This window comes from Ahaetulla prasina, chromosome 1 (genome assembly GCF_028640845.1).
Source record: "Ahaetulla prasina isolate Xishuangbanna chromosome 1, ASM2864084v1, whole genome shotgun sequence".
Lineage (NCBI taxonomy): Eukaryota > Metazoa > Chordata > Lepidosauria > Squamata > Colubridae > Ahaetulla > Ahaetulla prasina.
The window spans coordinates 1,448,261-1,467,484 of NC_080539.1; the positions used below are offsets into that span (position 1 = coordinate 1,448,261).

At 42.6% G+C, this 19,224-nt stretch overlaps 1 protein-coding gene across 2 annotated transcripts; it reads right to left on the reverse strand.

The window, feature by feature from the left end:
- Positions 1-3,093: 3,093 nt before the first annotated feature.
- On the reverse strand, positions 3,094-16,331 carry LOC131187820 (dehydrogenase/reductase SDR family member 13-like). Of its 2 annotated transcripts, none has more exons than XM_058162483.1 (5): positions 16,166-16,331; positions 10,855-10,973; positions 9,034-9,157; positions 5,640-5,786; positions 3,094-4,340 (listed from the first exon to the last, which is right to left on the reverse strand). In XM_058162483.1, the coding sequence occupies exons 1-5, from the start codon at positions 16,299-16,301 to the stop codon at positions 4,048-4,050; spliced, it is 819 nt and encodes a 272-aa protein (XP_058018466.1). In that variant the 5' UTR covers positions 16,302-16,331; the 3' UTR covers positions 3,094-4,047. The 2 variants fall into 2 exon arrangements, with proteins under 2 accessions (XP_058018466.1, XP_058018465.1); XM_058162482.1 differs by having other exon boundaries at positions 3,095-4,340; positions 5,640-5,951.
- Between the last annotated feature and the right edge of the window lie 2,893 nt (positions 16,332-19,224).

Below are 19,224 nucleotides of genomic sequence, written 5' to 3' on the forward strand. Positions count from 1 at the left end.
AATTGTTCCGTTTCAAATGTCGTGCACACAGCCTGTTTTTCTTTATGACCCTGCGTGTACCTTTTGCCAATGTTATCTCATGCCCTTCATTGTCTAAGCCAGACACACTCAGCAATTTATGATCTAAATCTGGTACACATAAAACTTTATCAAACGACCATGGTGCATGTACTGTTCCTGGCAGAGGAATGAGTACATATTCCTGAGCAAGTGGTCCCAGACTGGGCAAAAGGTGTGGGATATTTACAATAGGCTCACTAGCCCCACCGTCCAACAATCAAATGTCTTTGTTGTTTTTGTTGTTTGCCTTCACCGCAGAAATCTGTGTGTCTTCCTTTTCTTCCGTCTGCTTCCTCTTTCCTGTTTGAAACTTAATTTTCTTACTGGACAATTTCTGGATTTGCTGAGTAGATCCACAAGCAAAGCAGTGTTTTACACTCCAGACTTTCTCTCCCACCTTGTTATCTACCTGGAATTTACTGAGGTGTAAATTACTTTCCTTTCCTTTTATGTTCTTCCTCCAAAAGGCTAAATAGTTAAATAGCTCATAGTTAATTCACACTCCTCCATGGATTCAAGGCTTGTTACTAACACGTCCCAAGATTCATTACGAGAACTAAGCACAAATACCATTCCTCGCTCTTCTAATTTTTATTTTTATCTCTTTTGTTTCTTTTTGTCATAACAGTATACACAAACATTGTCATGAATAAAACAACATATCTTGAAGAAAATATATATCTATATATAAGTAAAAAAATATGCATCAACTATATTAATTTGATATAATGAAGGGAACAATAAGAAAGGAACGGTAGGCACTATTGTGCTCTTATGCACGAAGCTTTCCCCGATAAACTGGCGATGATCTGACAGACTTTCTCCAGACTGTAGCCTTGCTCCATAAAGTTTTCTGGTAACTTTGCTGCTTGCCATTTCCATTATATAAATTCTGTATAAGGCCAGCCAGCATTCTCTAGCACAGGAGTCTCCAACCTCGGCAATTTTAAGACTTGTGGACTCAACTCCCAGAGTTCCTCAGCCAGCAAAGCTCTGGGAGTTGAAGTCCACAAGTCTTAAAGTTGCTAAGGTTGGAGACCCCTGCTCTAGCAGATGTAAGCCAGTGGTGGGTTGCTCCTGGTTCTGTCCGGTTTATTTATTTTATTTATTTATTTTGTCACAACATCATACAAAAAGATTATATAGTATATAAACATATAAACATATATAGGAAGAAGAAAAGAAAAACAATAGGACAGGAACGGTAGGCACGTTTGTGCGCTTATGCACGCCCCTTATGGTCCTCTTAGGAATGGGGTGAGGTCAATAGTAGAAAGTTTTTGGTTAAAGCTTTTAGGATTATGGGAAGAGACCACAGAGTCAGGTAAAGTATTCCAAGCACTGATGATTCTGTTGCAGAAGTCATATTTTCTGCAATCTAGATTAAAGCGGTTAACATTAAGTTTAAATCGATTGGTTGCCCTTTTATTATTGCAATTAAAGCTGAAGTAGTCTTTGACAGGAAGGACATTACAATAGATGATTCTGTGAGTTAAACTTAGGTCTTGTCGAAGGCGACGGAGTTCCAAGTTTTCCAAGCCCAGGATTTCAAGTCTGGTGGGATAAGGTATTTTGTTGTTTTCAGAGGAATGGAGAACTCTTCTTGTAAAATATTTCTGGACACGTTCAATTGTATTGATGTCAGAGATGTGGTGAGGGTTCCAAACAGGTGAGCTGTATTCTAGAATTGGTCTAGCAAATGTTTTATATGCTCTGGTTAGTAGTGTGGTGTTTTTGGAAAAGAAGCTACGCAAAATTAGGTTTACAACTCTTAGAGCTTTTTTTGCTATGTAGTTGCAGTAGTTCTATAGAACCGGTAGTAAAATTGGCGGGAGCTCTGCCCACCCACCCCGATATCATAAATAATAATAATAATAATAATATTTTAATTTGTATACCGCCCTTCTCCCGAAGGACTGAGGGCGGTGAACAGCGAAATAAAACAACAATCAAATATACACAATACAAATAAAACAGTAGCTAAAAAACTTATTCCAATTTGGCCCAAATTTAAAATACATTTAAAATCCCAAAAAACTAATTAAAAATTAAAAACCCATAAAAGCATCTAAAAATTCTATGCCAGTCCCGCGCAGAAAAATAGGTACGTCTTAAGCTTGCGGCGAAAGGTCCGAAGGTCAGGAAGTTGTCGGAGTCCAGGGGGAAGTTCGTTCCATAGGGTGGGAGCCCCCACAGAGAAGGCCCTTCCCCTGGGGGCCGCCAGCCGATCTGCGTGCGCCCCTGTTGTGAGCTGGTAGTAAAAATAAGTAGAACCCACCCCTGATGAAAGCCCGTGCACAAGTACAGGTAGTCCTCGACTTACAACAGTTCATTTAGTGACCATTCAAAGTTACAATGGCACTGAAAAATGTGACTTACGACCATTTTTCAATTACGACCTTTGCAGCATTCCCACGATCATCTGATTCAAATTCAAATGCTCGGCAAGTGGTTCATATTTATGGCCGTTGCTGTGTCGCCTTTTGCAACCTTCCGACAAGCAAAAGTCAACGGGGAAACCAGATTCGTTTAACAACGGGTTTACTAACTTATCCAATGAAGTGATTCACTTAACAACTGTGGCAAGAAAGGTCGTAAATTGGGGCAAAATGCACTGAACCAATGTCTCATTTAACAGTGGAAATGTGTGGCTCAATTGTGGTCGTACGTCGAGGACTATTTGTATGACTATCTTCCAAGCACAAAATTCTGCCAGCTGGTGCTTTTTCATTTCCTCTTTGCCCCTCCTTATTGAGACCCGCTGGAGGATTGCTTAAAACAAGTTGTAAATTGCTTAAAACAAGTTGTAAATGCTCCCAACACTGGAAATTTTTAAGAAAATGTTGGATAACCATTTGTCTGAAATGGTGTAGGGTTTCCTGCCTGGGGAGGGGGTTGGACTAGAAGACCTCCAAGGTCCCTTCCAACTCTGTTATTATTATTATTATTAAAATAGTCCACAAATCCTCCCTAGGATTTGTGGGCTCCATAGGATTTATAGAAATCCTCCATAGGATTTTTTAGAATTTTTATTATTGATTTTTTAAATTTTAATGGGGTTTTATGGTTTTACGCATTTTTAACTAGGGCCAAATTGAATAAGTTTTTTAATCATTGGTTTTATCTGTATCGTATTTATTTATGTTGGTTTTTACTTGGCTGTGAACCGTCCTGAGTCCTGTGGGAGAAGTGTGGTATAAAAATTAAATTATTATTATTATTATTATTATTATTATTATTATTATTATTATTATTATTATTATTATTATTATTATTATTATTATTATTATTCTGCAGAAATATCTCCATCTTTAGCCTCCATGAGAGATCATTCGTTGCACTAAGAGGAGCCACAGGAAATCCTCCTCCAGACAGAGAGAACATCCTGTTGTCTTCACAGGCCAGTAGTCCTCAAGCTCCCACAGGTTCGCGAAGAAACTTTTACCTCAGAAAAATACAACTGGCATTTCAGGGCGTTTCTGGTCCCATAACATGTCAAGCAATTGCACAACTGGTTTCCAAAGGAAGACTGACACATAATGGTTTTATATCAATAAATATATTTACAGTAAAGCAAACAAGAGCATAGTCAGGTAAACTTCAGCACAGCAGGGACATCCGGAGGTAAACCATAGAACACAGAAGGGGAAGAAAAAAAAAGGCGCAGGACGGTTGTTAAGTGCCCAATTTTGCAACCTTTTTGCCATGGTTGTTAAGCGAACCAATTTGGTTATTAAGCGAATCATTCAGTCGTTAAGTGAATCTAGCTTCCCCCATTGTAGGAAGGCTGCTGGGAAGGTCACAGATACGCCGCTCACGTGACCCCAGGAGTGCTGCAACCGTCACAAATAGATGCGGGTTGACAAGTGCCCGAATTTTGATCGTGTGACCGTCGTAAGTGCAAAAACTCACTTTTTTCCCCAGTGGTGTTATAGCTTTGAACGGTCACGAGGTGGATGGTTATAAATCGGAGATTATCACTTTCGGTTACCCCGAACACCGTTTCTGTCCTTTCCTGTCCAAAGCGGTCAGTCCCAGCAGCATCTCATTGAATTCCCAGAGCTTCTCGGCCATCAGGTCATCACGGGCTCGTGGCCAGGGCACCTTCGGTTGGCAGTCCACGAAATATTGCCCGCTCAGCCTCTCGATTCCCTCCTGGGTGGCGCAGTAGATGATGGTCTGGGCACCAGTTTTCCCATCTCGGAGGAAGGGTTTGATGGTCCGAAGCAGCCAAGCTACCCAACGGGGATAGGCGTGAGCAATTTCGGCTTGAACAAATCCTGAAAATAAAGGCCGTGAAAGTAAGGCGGGGAGGAAAGATTTTCCAGATTTGGTGGGTGGGTGGAGGGGAAGATCCCAGATGAACCCTTCGCACAGCACCTCTTTCCCCCCCAGGAATCATGGGCCATTTGGGCAACACAGAAAACTTTTCAGAAGACATTGAGTGCTAATGGGGCATATATCAGGGGTGAAATCCAGCAGGTTCTGACAGGTCCTGGAGAACTGGTAGCGGAACTTTTGAGTAGTTCGGAGAACCGGCAAATACCACCTCTGGCTGGCCCCAGGAGTGGGGTGGGAATGGGGATTATGCAGTATCCTTCCCCTGCCATGCCCACCAAACCATGCTCACAGAACCGATAGTTAAAAAAAAATTGGATTTCACCACTGGCATATATGATTGTATTTGTATATGTGCATATATGTGTGTGTGTGTCAGCTGCTTCGAACACATGAATCCATTGCAGTGGGGCGGCTAATACATTCAAATAAATAACATTAAATAATAATGTTCCGATAGGATATTTGTAGCCCAAAATTGAAGTATGGAAGGGTTGAAGTTTCATCACCCAACTATCTTACATCATCAGTGCTAGAAGGGAGTGGCGTTTGTGGGCAGGAGGAAGAGGAGGAGAAGTGGGGAGGAAAAGAAAGAAAAGGAATAAAAGGTGAAGGAGAAGGAGGAATAAGAGAAGGAGGAGGAAGGATGGGAGGAACAGAAAAGGCAGAAGGAGGAGGACAAGAGACTGGGGAAAGCCTCATCCCTGCCTTAGGCAAGGGGTTGGACTAAGGTAAAGGTAAAGATTCCCCTTGCATATGTGTACTGGTCATTCCCGACTCTAGGGGGCGGTGCTCATCTCCGTTTCAAAGCCGAAGAGCCAGCGCTGTCCGAAGACATCTCCGTGGTCATGTGACCAGCATGACTCAATGCCAAAGGCGCAGGGAACGCTGTTACCTTCCCACCAAAGGTGGTCCCTATTTTTTCTACTTGCATTTTTTACGTGCTTTCGAAACTGCTAGGTTGGCAGAAGCTGGGACAAGTAATGGGAGCTCACCCCGTTACACGGCAGCACTAAGGATTCGAACCGCTGAGCTGCCGACCTTTCGATCGATAAGCTCAACGTCCTAGCCCCTGAGCCACCCTGAGAAGACCTCAAAGGACCCTTCTCACCCTAAAATTCTAGTATTCTGGACTCAGGAGGGTGGGAGACGTCTCCCTCCCCAGTGAGCTCTGCAGAGGGGGTTGAGGGAGTCTCAGTGGGAGAGAAATGCCAAGGCCTTGGGGCTGGATTTCCACTCACCTGGATGAACAGCGTAGCAGGTGACATTGGTCCCTTCCAGCCGTTTGGCCAACTCTCGCACATGGACAATGTTGGCTAGTTGGCTGTTGGAGTACGATCTCAGGGCCTGCCACATCCCTTCCGCCGGCTTGTAGATGGTCCGAAAGTCTATCTTCCCAAAGAAATGCATATTCGAGGCTACAAATATGACCCGGCTCGGGGTGCAGCCCTTCAGCCGTTCCAGAAGGAGGTGGGTCAGGAGGAAATGGGCCAAGTGGTTAACCTGGAAACTCTGATTAAAGTCATCAATGGTTTGGCCACCTTTAACGACCCCTGCCAGAAAAATAAGATTACATGTCGTCCTCGGCTTACGATGCAACATTTCGGGATCATTGGAGGTTACCACGGATGTAATAACCAAAAGGTAATTACGACCAGGTTCTGAAGTTCTCGCAGAGAGGGACTCCTTGGGGTGCCATCAGCCGAGCAATGTCGGCTGGCGGCCCCCAAGGGAAGGGCCTTCTCTGTGGGGGCTCTTACCCTATGGAACGAACTTCCCCCTGGACTCCGACAACTTCCTGACCCCCGGACCTTTCGCCGCGAGCTTAAGACCTACTTATTTGTCTGCGCGGGACTGGCATAGAATTTTTAGATGTTTTATGGGTTTTAATTAGTTTTTTGGGATTTTAAATGTATTTTAAATTTGGGCCAAATTTAAATAAGTTTTTTAGCTATTGGTTTATTTGTATTGTGTGTTTTGATTGTTGTTTTTATATGGCTGTTCACCGCCCTGAGTCCTTCGGGAGAAGGGCGGTATACAAATTAAAATATTATTATTATTATTATTATTATTATTATTATTATTATTATTATTATTATTATTATTATTATTATTATTATTATTATTATTATTATTATTAAGTTCCAGTGGCTCCCCCTTGTAGTCACATGATCACATTTTGTATGTTTGGAAACAGGCCTGCCCTTGGCAATGATTGCAATTTATACTACCGTATATACTCGAGTATAAGCCGAGTTTTTCAGCACGTTTTTTGTGCTGAAAAACGTCCCCTCGGCTTATACTCGAGTATATACGGCTTATACTCGAGTTTGTTTTTTTTTAAGCCCCTCGGCTTATACTCGAGTATATACGGCTTATACTCGAGTTGTTTTTTTTTTTTCACATTTTACGGACGGTTGGGAAGCCCTGCGGTGCAGTGAGAGGGCGGGCGGGAGCCGCCAGCCTTCTCAGCTGAGGAGGAGGTTTCAACCGTAGGTGCCTCATTTCCCACCCTCGGCTTATACTCGAGTCCCCAGTTTACCCCAGTTTTTGGGGTAAAATTGGGGACCTCGGCTTATACTCGGATCGGCTTATATTCGAGTATATACGGTACTTTGAATACAGCTCATCTGTCTGGAACCCACATTGCATATCGGACATAAATACAGTCGAGAGATCCAGAGATATTTCACGAGAAGAGTCCTCCACTCCTCTGCTCACAACAAAATACCTTATGGCCACCAGACTCAAAATTTAGACAACTTAGAACTTCGCCGTCTTCGGTCTGACCTAAGCATAGCTCATAAAATCATCTGCTACAACGTCCTACCAGCCAATGACTACTTCAGCTTCAACCAAACAATTCAAGAGTATACAATAGATACAAACCAGGGATGAAATATAAAATTTGTTGCTACCAGTTCTGTGGGTGTGGCTTGGTGGGGGGGATAATGTGACTGGGTGGGCATGCCCAACTTTTTTCTAAATTTTTTTTTTTTTAGTAAAAAAGTTTTATTTCCATTTTCCAACAACCTATTCAATATACAGTCTGTTATCCAACACTAGTCATTAACTTTCATTTGTTACTTATTCGGACCTGCCCAGCTACCACTTCCTTCCTTAACTTCCTTTCCTCCTCCCTTCTCTACTTTCTTCTACTTTCTTCATCCTTCCTCTCCTTCGCTTTTCTACATCCTCTCCTCCTTCCCTACTCTTCTCTTCCACCCTTTCTAACCCTCTCCCCTTTCTTCTTCCTCTCCTTTCCCCCTCTTCTACCTCTCTCTTTCCTACCTACTTTCTTCCCTAAAAAAAAAATTTTTAAAGCATTTTTTAAATGCTTTTAAAAGGCTCCTCTGACGATCCCAGCTGAGTTGCCTGATCGTTGGAGGCTTTTCTTTTCTTTTAAAAGCATTTTTTTTTGCCTTTAAAAGAAAAAAAAAGCCTCTGATGATCAGGCAACTCAGCTGGGATCGTCAGAGGAGCCTTTTAAAAGCATTTTTTTCTACAACCTCTTTGGCCGAAGAGGTTGTAAAAAAATGGTTTTAAAAGCCTCTGATGATCCCAGCTGAGCCGCACGATCACAGAGGCTTTTTTTTTTACTTTTAAAAGCATTTTACCGGCTGGAGAAAAAATGCTTTTAAAAGTAAAAAAAAAAAGAACCCCTGATGATCGCACGGCTCAGCTGGGCATGGGGAGTGGAGGACAGAAATTTTTGCTACCGGTTCTCCGAACCACCTGCCATCATCGCTACCGGATCGAGTGACTCTTTGGCTTCATCCCCAAACCCCCAAAACTTTATAATAATAATAATATTATAATTTTATAATATATATAATATATATATATATAATAATAATAATATATATATTATAATAATAATAATAATAATAATAATAATAATAATAATAATAATAATAATAATAATAATAATAATAATAATAATAATAATAATAATTTAATTTTTATACCGCCCTTCTCCCAAAGGACTCAGGGCTTTAACCTTAGATTGTCTGCTGTTGACCTCACCCCATTCCTAAGGGGGTTAGGGTGAAATTTTCAGCAAAAACATCTGATAGTGAACAAAAAATAAAAGTAAAATTGCATTGGTGACAGGAGCGACTTGCCTTACCGCCATCACAACTTATGACCATAATTGGCAGACGCCATCATGGTCGTAAGTTGAGGACTAGCTGTAAAACATATAGCTTGGTCTAATGATGAAGGCAACAGGCTTTCTAAGACAGCTAAGGGAGTCTGGTCTAGTGGTTAAGCCTGGAAAATGGGAGGCCATGAGTTCAAATTCCACCTTAGTCCTGAAAGCCAACTGAGTTGCTTTGGGCCAATCACCAGGAGACAGTAAGTTCTAATCCTGCCTTAGGCATGAAAGCCAGCTCTCATCCCAACCCACCTCACAGGGTTGTTGTTTGAGAAAAATAGGAGGAGAAAGTTGTGTTGGATCTGTTCACTTTCCTATTTGTAAAAATAATACTAAAGGCAGTATACGAAAAAACGAACAGCCACAAACGCGAGAGAGCCGCTTCTCAAGTTATGGCCAAATCCCCAGAGAAAGAGACGGCCAGAATATTCTCCCCTTCCTCGCCCGGAGACCCCGGGGAGGGTCTGCTCTGCCCCCACCTGCATTGTTGATGAGGATGTCCAGACGGGGCTCCGATTCTAAGAAGGTCTGCGCAAAAGCTCGCACGGAGTTCAGGTTGCCCAGATCCAGGATCATCAGGATCACCTCCGAGTTCCCACTTTCCTGGAAAAGGAGCGGAAGGAATCCTGAGCCTCGGGATCATCTCTCTGGGTGGTGTGTAATATAATAATACAGGCAGTCCTTGACTTATAACCATTCACACTTTCGACTCCTCGCAGCATCCCCAGGGTCATGTGATCAAAATTTGGGCGCTTGGCAACCAGCAATATTTCTGATGGTGGGAGTGTCCCGGGGTCATGTGATCACTATCTGTGATTGTCCCATGAGGATTCAGGCAAGCAAGGTCAATGCGGGTGGAGCTGGATTCACTAAACAACTGTAGTGATTTGCCTAACAACCATGACAAAAAAATGGGTCTGGCTGACTTAACAACTGTCATGGATGCCTCAGCTCAATCCCTAGGAAAGAAAAACCATCGACTCCACAGAATTAGAGAAAAGGTACTTATACTCGGAAAGAACTGAATACAGCTAACTCAGGCAAGATCTGGAGCAAAAATCCATGATGCACCAAATTGAAACAAACCCTAGAGCCCGTCCACCCCCAGTAGCCAGGCAACCAGAGTTCAATCATTGGCCAAGAAGATGTTTTGGGAAATTCTTTGATTCAGGTGCACTGTTCTTTCCTCCTGCGTACCGAAGCAAGGAGAGTCACCCTTGAGGATGGTAAACAAAACCCAAAGTCCCATCGCTTCTCGAAAATTTCCACTTTTACCTCTTGCACCCTCCCCACATCATGTGCCAACTGCTCCCCCTCCCACCATCTCCATGGCAGCTGGAAAGAAAGCGAAGATGCACACTGACAACAGCTGTCTTATTTAGTGACAGTAATTCTCACTTCAACTGTGGTTGTAAGTCAAGGAGTGCCTGTATATAGCCATCAATCTTATAATCAGCTCCGAGCAACTCTCAATCAAAACTTAAAACAACATAAAAACCGTAATAAAATTATAAAACTGGAAAAAATGCTCGAATAGATACTGGGATCGGGAAGGCGACCTTAAGGCCAACTTTGGAGAGGATCTGCAGTGGGGGAACAGGAGGGTGAGGGACCTCTGTAGGGGTGCATTGTGAGGGTGTTACAGGTAGTCCTCGACTTATGACTGCAATCGAGCCCAAAATTTCTGTTGCTAAGTGGGACAGTTGTTAAGTGAGACTTGCCCCATTTTACGACCTTTCTGAATCACAGAAGTTAAGTTAGTAACATATTAAGGGAATCTGGTTTCCCCATTAACGTTACTTATCAGAAAGTCACAAAAGGGGATCACAGGAACCCAGGGCACTGCGACCGTCATAAATATGAGTCAGTTGCCAATCATCTGAATATCGATTAATGACCATAGAGATGCTGCAACGGTCGTAAGTGTGAAAAACGGTCTTTGGTCTCTTTTTTCAGGCCTGGTGTAACTTTGAAAGGTCACTAAATGAATTGTTGTAAATCGAGGATTACCTATATAACATCTACCCCATTGTGATATTATGGCAATTTTATCATGGTTTTACCATAAGGTAATGTTTTATCTCGTCTGTTGTACTGTCCACCTATTTGATATACACGTATTTGTTGACGCTTCATTTAAACATAGATTTCCATTTCCACGTATCGTGCGTTTTATCCGTGTTGCATATCAGGGATCGCACGACCTCTGCAGATGCCACACGCTAAATAAATGAATAAAAACCATCAGGAAAACACCTGGATGTAGGAAGAATCTAGAGAACCTCACGGCAGGCGCTTACCCGTCTAATGTCGTACACGGCCGATTCTCCTCTCGCTTTGTTGCGGCATGCCAGAATGACACGGGCGCCTCTCCGGGCCAGATCCACCGCTGTGGCCTTCCCGATCCCTGCATTTCCACCTAGGAAAGGGCAGAGAAAGGATCCATGGAGATCGCCCAGCCTTTGATGGGGATCCAGGAGTTGGGACTGCATTTGTGTGCCTGCAGTTTTTGCGGTGTCGCACAGTGAAGCTTGTCTTTCTCAACCTTGGCAAGTCCCAGAATTAAAGTTAAGCAACATCTTAGAATTGCACAGGTGGAGAAATCCTGGCTCAGGGCACGATTTTCAGAATCTTTTCAGATAAATCTTACGTCAGCAAAGAACAATGAATTAAAATTATTTAGGGATAATATAAGTGGTCCTTCACTTAAAACCATTCATTTAGTGATTGTTCCAAATTACAATGGGACTGAAAAGGTGATTTATGACCATTTTTCACATTTATGACCGTTGCAGCATCCACCTGGTCTTTGAAAGAGTCGCTTTGCACCGAGATGGGTGGCAAATAAATTTAATAATTTAAAAAAAGGAAAAAGGGAAAGGCATTTCAAAAACAGGATGCAGTGCTTCCGTCAGACCAGAAGATGGCGCAGGTCTCCCAACACCGGCTCTGCAGGATGTCACTTGACTGACACAAGTTACAAAACAATCTGAAGGCCAATGGTTGCATTCAGACACAAATGAGAGTAGCTAACTAATCTTCCTTTCTGTCTGGTATGGTAGGGCAACCAGACAGGACAGGTGCAGACTCCAACGGATACTTAGGACTGCAGAAATAGCGATTGCAACAAGCCTTTCCTGGAAGACCTGTATCCTGTGCGGGTCAGAAGGAGGGCTGAGAAAACTCCTCCCCTCAAGATAGCGCCGGAGGGCTTTGCATCCCAAAACAACTAGACACAGGGACAGTTTTTTCCCTCCTTCCATCACTCTGTATTGTGCAAAAGTTGGGCAAAAATGCTGCAAATTAAGTATGCTTTCAGAAATAGAAGTGATCATTATTTATTTTTCTTAATAGAATAGAATAGAATTTTATTGGCCAAGTGTGATTGGACACACAAGGAATTTGTCTTGGTGCATATGCTCTCAGTGTACATAAAAGAAAAGATACGTTCATCAAGGTACAACATTTACAACACAATTGATGATCAATATATCAGTATAAATCATAAGGATTGCCAGCAACAAGTTATAGTCATACAGTCATAAGTGGAAGGAGATTGGTGATGGGAACTATGAAACGATTAATAGTAGTGCAGATTCAGTAAATAGTCAGACAGTGTTGAGGGAATTATTTGTTTAGCAGAGTGATGGCCTTCGGGAAGAGACTGTTCTTGTGTCTAGTTGTTCTGGTGTGCAGTGCTCTATAGCGTCGTTTTGAGGGTAGGAGTTGAGACAGTTTATGTCCAGGATGTGAGGGGTCTGTAAATATTTTCACGGCCCTCTTCTTGATTCGTGCAGTATACAGGTCCTCAATGGAAGGCAGGTTGGTAGCAATTATTTTTTCTGCAGTTCTAATTAATTAACAAAGTGTAAAGTAAATGAGAAATCCAAATCAAATCCATATTTGGGGCGACCACCCTTTGCCTTGAAAACAGCCTCTATTCTTACACTTGCAAACCTGCACAAAGTCAGGGATTGTGCAGGATTAGAGTCAGGTAGACCAGGGGTCTCCAACCTTGGTCCCTTTAAGACTTGTGGACTTCAACTCCCAGAGTTCCTCAGCCAGCTTTGCTGGCTGAGGGACTCTGGGAGTTGAAGTCCACAAGTCTTAAAGGGACCAAGGTTGGAGACCCCTGAGGTAGACGATTCACCAATTATACCAGGCAGGGGCTAATGGTCATCCATTTTGTAGGTAGGTTGAAACAAAGTCAGTAATTGAGACAGAAAGAGCGGGGTCGGAGGCTTAACACCGGGTGAGGAACAGGTGAGGGTTGTGGAAGGCACTTTCACGTCACAAGTCACACACCATGGCAAAATTGAGCACAGGAAGAAGACAAAAGGTAGTTACACTGCAATCCGTAAGGTCTCTCCCAGGCAAAGAATCTTAATCCGAATAGAGCTGTAAGGGACCTCGGAGGTCTTCTAGTCCGGGCCCCTGCTCAAGCAAGAGACCCTCTATCATTTCTGACCGATGGCAGCCCAGTCTCTTCTTCAAAGCCTCCGGGGATGGAGCGCCCACAACTTCTGGTGGCCAGCTGTTCCACTGGTTCATTGTCCTCACTGTGAGGAAGTTTCTCCTTAATCCCAGGTTGCTTCTCTCCTTGATGAGTTTCCCTCGGTTGCTTCTTGTCCTGCCTTCAGGGGCTTTAGAGAATAAATTGACCCCTCCTCTTCTATGGGGCAGCCCCTCAAATATTGGAAGATGGGGGTTTTTATTTTTGTTAGAACAAATTTTTATTGATTTTTTAATTCCCCCCCCTACACACATACATGATTTATGAACAGAGTATTGGCCATATCATATCTTATGCAATTCAATATATTCAAATACATTTTACTTAGTTACAATTTTTGCCAGATTATTCTTTTTTCATAATTTTTATTCATATCCTAACATTTCCTTGTTCATTTCACTAAGTCATCTCTTCTTTCGCCCTCGAGTTCTAATTTCTCCATTTTTATTAGATTCATTCTCGTTCATTCTTTTTTTTAACTGTTTCAATTTTTATCCTAATATATCCAAATATATTCGGAGTTGCCTTTCTTCCATTTCATCTTTTCCTTTTCACAGCAATCCTTTCTTCTCCTCTTCCTCCCTCCTTTCATCCTCCCTTCTTTCTTCTCTCTTCTCCTACTCCTTCTCTAGTTCCTTTCTCCCCCTCCTCCCTTCTTCCTCCCTATCTCTCCTACTCTTATTTCCCCTACCTTTCCTCCTCTCTTCTCCTCTTCCCTTTCTTCTTTCTCTCTCCCTCCTTCTCCCTTTCCATTGCTCTCCTTATCTCTCTCCAATATTGGAAGATGTTATCATGTCACCCCTTGTCCTTCTTTTCTCTAGACTGGCCATACCAACTTCTTGCAGGCCAGTCCTGAGAAAAGAAGGACGAGCGGGGACATGATAGCAGGATTCCAGTATTTGAGGGGCTGCCCCGAAGAAGGAGGGGGTCAACTTATTCTCAGAAAGAGCCTGAAGGCAGGAGAAGAAGCTTCAGATGGAAACTAAGCAAGGAGAGAAGAAACCTGGAATTAAGAAGAAACTTCCTAACAGAACAATTAATCAATGGAACAGAAGTTGAGAACAGAAGGTGAGGAACCCTTACCACATTTCTGACATCAATACAATTGAGCATGTCCAGAAATATTTTACAAGAAGAGTTCTCCACTCCTCTGAATACAACAAAATACCTTATCCCACCAGACTTGAAATCCTGGGCTTGGAAAACTTGGAACTCCGTCGCCTTCGACAAGACCTAAATTTAACTCACAGAATCATCTATTGTAATGTCCTTCCTGTTAAAGACTACTTCAGCTTTAACTGCAATAATACAAGAGCAACCAATAGATTTAAACTTAATGTCAACCGCTTTAATCTAGATTGCAGAAAATATGACTTCTGTAACAGAATCATCAGTGCTTGGAATACTTTATCTGACTCTGTGGTCTCTTCCCATAATTCCAAAAGCTTTAATCAAAAACCTTCTAATATTGACCTCACCCCATTCCTAAGAGGACCATAAGGGGTGTGCATAAGAGCACAAATGTGCCTACCGTTCCTGTCCTATTGTTTTTCTTTTTCTCCTTCACATACATATACATATACATATACATATACATATACATATACATATACATACATACATACATACATACATACATACATACATACATATATATATATATATATATATATATATATATATATATATATATATAGGTCTTTGGTTGTTCGGGTTTTCTCCCGTGTAAAATTGGAAGTGTCTTGGCGACGTTTCGACGAAGTCTCATTCGTCATCTTCAGGCTTCAGCTTCGTGCTTCTGGGAGCAATGTGTGATCGCAGGGGTTGGGTCCTTTTGGCTGCTAGTGGGGGTTTGAACTGATTGGGTGGGAGCTTGGCTGTGCGCTGATTGGATGGGGTTTTCTGTGCTCTGATTGGATGGGGTGTGTCCTGTGTTGGTGGGGGCTTGGTTGTGCTCAGTCTAGTCTGTGCTGCAGGGGGATTTGAGCTGGTGAGCTGCATAGCTGTTGTTTGGCTTTGTGGTCGTGCTACATCTTCATAGTGGGTGTCAGTCTGCTGCATGAATGGATTGGAGGGGTTTGAAATGGCTAATGTTGCAGCTGCGGTCTGGCTTCTGGTCCTTGGTCGTGCTTCATGATCAGTGTGGGTTTGGGTCTGCTTTCTTTGGGTCTGGGAGCAAATTGCTCCCAGAAGCACGAAGCTGAAGCCTGAAGATGACGAATGAGACTTCGTCGAAACGTCGCCAAGACACATCCAATTTTACGCGGGAGAAAACCCGAATAACCAAAGATCTACATACATATACATACATACATACATATATACATATATATATATATATATATATATATATATATACTTATTCCTCCTAATATTTACTCATATATATGTTTATACACTATATAAACTTTTTTGTATGATACTTAGATATATTGTTGTGACAAAATAAATAAATAGATAGATAGATAGATAGATAGATAGATAGATAGATAGATAGATAGATAGATAGATAGATAGAAGTTGCCTCCAGAAGTTGTGAATGCACCAACACTGGAAGTTTTTAAGAAGAGATTGGACAACCTGGAAAGGTATAGGGTTACCTAAATTCTAACCGTACTTGAGCAGGAGGGTTGGACTAGAAGACCTCCAAGGTCCCTCCCGACTCTTGTTATTCTATTCGTCCTTCCGAGGCTCCCCCTGGCTGGTCCAAGCAGGCTCTCCGGCAGCTCAGCCCAGCCTTTCCCGCGGCTCTTCCGCACCGGCCTTCCTTCCTGCCTTCCTTCCTGGCCGGGGCTCCGAGGCAGCCCCGGGGACGGCTGGCATCTGCGGAGCCTCCCGGGTCAGTTCTCACCCGGTTTCTTCCCGAGGGGCTTTTTTTGGCCGGACTTTCTCGGCTGCGTCTGAAGCGCCTTTGGGGCAGGCAGGACCCGATGGGGCAGAAGCTGCGCGGACTTTGTGGGTCGCGCTGCGCTTTTGCTCCGGGATTCTGATCCTGCGCGGAGCCATCGAGGTGGGAGGGGGGTTTATGGAAGGAAGGAAGGATGAGAGGCAATGCCCCCCCCCCCCGAGACCCCCCCTCCCCTCCCCTCCCAGCTGACCTGTGATGAGCACCGTCTTGCCCCGCAGGCTGACCGCGTTGCGGCACCAGGTGGCCGCCACCAAGTAGTAGTAGAGGAGCCCGTAGAGCCCCAGCAGCAGCGCCGCGCCCGCCGCCAGCGCCCCCGCCGCCTCCATGGCCCGATCCCCGCTGGCCCCGCAGCCCCACACCGCTTCCCTTTGTATCTCCCAGGCCCCCGCCCCCGCCTCCCTCCCCTCCCCTCCACTCCCCTGGAGTATATCAGGGATTGCCTGACTCCGAGCCAGAGCTTCCATCCTCTCCTCCCAGGCTCTCCTGGTGGCCTCCCGTCCTAAGCCCAAGGGGGTCCCTGAGCAGCAGCCCTAATAATAATAATAATATTCCTCCCCCTGAGGGAGGAAGGGAGGAATCCCGGGAGGGAAGGAGGAAGCAAGGAAGGAAAAGTTTGAAAACTGGTCTGAGGCGCCCTGGGTGCCTTGCAGTCCCAAAACTTCTGGCGCATCACTTGAACGCCCTCGACATTAACAAATTCACCACCAGTCAGTTGCAAGAAGTTGGCTTTATTGCACTCACACGGCAGCACCACATATTAAGAGTTGCCAAGGTTGAGAAAGATGGCTTTACAAAATCACTGTTGTAACACGGGCAGCTTTACAACGCTTATAAACAAATAACATCTAATAAATAGTGGCATTAAGAGGCTTACCTCATATCTTAAATTGCAAGGCCTGTTGTTGCAGGATGGTATTTTTTTAAATTTATTTTTATTTATTTATTTATTTATTTATTTATTTATTTATTTATTTATTTATTTTGTCACAACAATATATGTAACTATCATACAGAAAGGTTATATAGTATATAAAGGTATAAGCATATATATATATAAATATATATAGGAAGAAGAAAAGAAAAACAATAGGACAGGAACGGTAGGCACATTTGTGCGCTTATGCACGCCCCTTATGGTCCTCTTAGGAATGGGGTGAGGTCAATAGTAGAAAGTTTTTGGATAAAACTTTTAGGATTATGGGAAGAGACCACAGAGTCAGGTAAAGTGTTCCAAGCACTGATGATTCTGTTACAGAAGTCATATTTTAATCTAGATTAAAGCGGTTGACATTAAGTTTAAATCTATTGGTTGCTCTTGTATTATTGCAATTAAAGCTGAAGTAGTCTTTGACAGGAAGGACATTACAATAGATGATTCTATGAGTTAAACTTAGGTCTTGTCGAAGGCGACGGAGTTCCAAGTTTTCCAAGCCTAGGATTTCAAGTCTGGTGGGATAAGGTATTTTGTTGTTTACAGAGGAATGGAGAACTCTTCTTGTAAAATATTTCTGGACACGTTCAATTGTATTGATGTCAGAGATGTGGTGAGGGTTCCAAACAGGTGAGCTGTATTCTAGAATTGGTCTAGCAAATGTTTTATATGCTCTGGTTAGTAGTGTAGTGTTTTTGGAAAAGAAGCTACGCAAGATTAGGTTTACAACTCTTAGAGCCTTTTTTGCTATGTATTTGCAGTGGGCTTTGGCACTGAGATCATTTGACATGAAAACTCCAAGGTCTTTAACGGGATGGGGGTCATCTGTGAGGTAATGTCCATCAAGCGAGTACTTAGTGTTTGGGTTCTTTTTTCCTATATGTAAGACTGAGCATTTGCTGGTTGAGATTTGGAGTTGCCAAGTTTTAGACCAAGCGGTTAGATGATCAAGGTCTTTTTGAATGATAGATGTATTATCAGTGGTGTTAAATAGTTTGACATTGTCAGCAAAGAGAACACAATTACTTGAGATATGGTCACAAAGATCATTAATGTATAGTATGAAGAGTGTTGGTCCAAGGACGCTGCCTTGAGGAACGCCACTCTTGACAGGAACAGGATTTGATAGAGCATTGCCAATTTTGACCACTTGTTGTCTGTTAGACAGAAAAGCAGATATCCATTTGTGAAGGGGTCCTGAGATGCCATAGGATGTTAGTTTTAGGAGAAGTTTATCGTGTACTACTGAGTCAAAAGCCTTGCAGAAGTCTATGTAGATTGCATCTATTGTTTTGCCTTGATCGAGATTTGTAGTCCATATGTTTTTACAGTGGAGAAGTTGTAAGTTGCATGATAATTTTTTCCTGAAACCAAATTGTTTATTGGAGAGTAGGTTGTTTGCTTCTAAGTGTGAGGTAATGGATTGGTTGATGATTGATTCCATGACTTTGCAGGTGACGCAGCATAGAGAGATTGGTCTGTAATTTTCAACTAAGCTGGGGTCTCCTTTTTTGAAGATAGGGATGACTGTGGCCAGTGACCAAAGTTTGGGAAGGGAACTGGTAGTGAAAGCTTTATCAAAGATTATGCTTAGGGGTTCTGCTATATTAGTGGAAAGTTTTTTTAAGAAGTAGACACATAGTCCATTGGGTCCAATAGATAGCGATGGTTTTATGTTATGAAGAGCTTTTCCAACATTTTCTTCTGTGAAGTCTATATGAGTTAAGTCATCATGTTCATTGCTGGTACGTTTGTGGAATGTCGGATATGTGTCATCGCTATTAACAAAAATTGAGCCAAAAAATATGTTGAAGAGGTTGGCTTTAACTGTTTCGTCATTGCATTCTTTGTTGTTAGAATCTTTTAGTGGGATGGATCTTGTGTCTTTAAGTTTATTGTTAACAAAATTATAAAAGGCACGATTGGAATTTGTACGCAGAAGGTCCTCTTCTTGTTTGGTGTGGTAATTTGTGCATTCAGTTTTTATTTGGTTGCATATATTTCTGTAGCGGTTTTTGAAATTTGCTACAAAGCCTTTTTTGTTTCTTTTCCAGAGGGATTTTTTTTTTGATTGAAGCTTTTTTATTGATATGGGTAGTTTGCTTTTCGTGATCATGGTTGTCATTTGTGGTACATATAGTTTAATGACTATTGATTTCAAGTAGGAAAATTCTATAGTGGTCTTCAGTAGTTATGCAGTTTGCAAACAGATTTTGCCAGTCCAGAAGTGAAAGATCGTTGTTTATAAGGTCGTAGTTGGCTTTTTTGAAGTTGTAGATGGGGATACTATTGTTATGACGATTTGAGTATTATGGACC

What these genes read in the sequence shown, in the direction of transcription:
- LOC131187820 (XM_058162482.1), bottom strand. Translation starts at nt 16,301, where the DNA reads ATGGAGGCGGCGGGGGCGCTGGCGGCGGGCGCGGCGCTGCTGCTGGGG. An exon ending in CCGTGTACGACATTAGACGG is followed by an intron (nt 9,158 to 10,854) that starts GTAAGCGCCTGC and finishes CTCCTTTTCCAG; the next exon opens with GAAAGTGGGAACTCGGAGGT. An exon ending in CTGCTACGCTGTTCATCCAG is followed by an intron (nt 4,341 to 5,639) that starts GTGAGTGGAAAT and finishes CTTTATTTTCAG; the next exon opens with GATTTGTTCAAGCCGAAATT.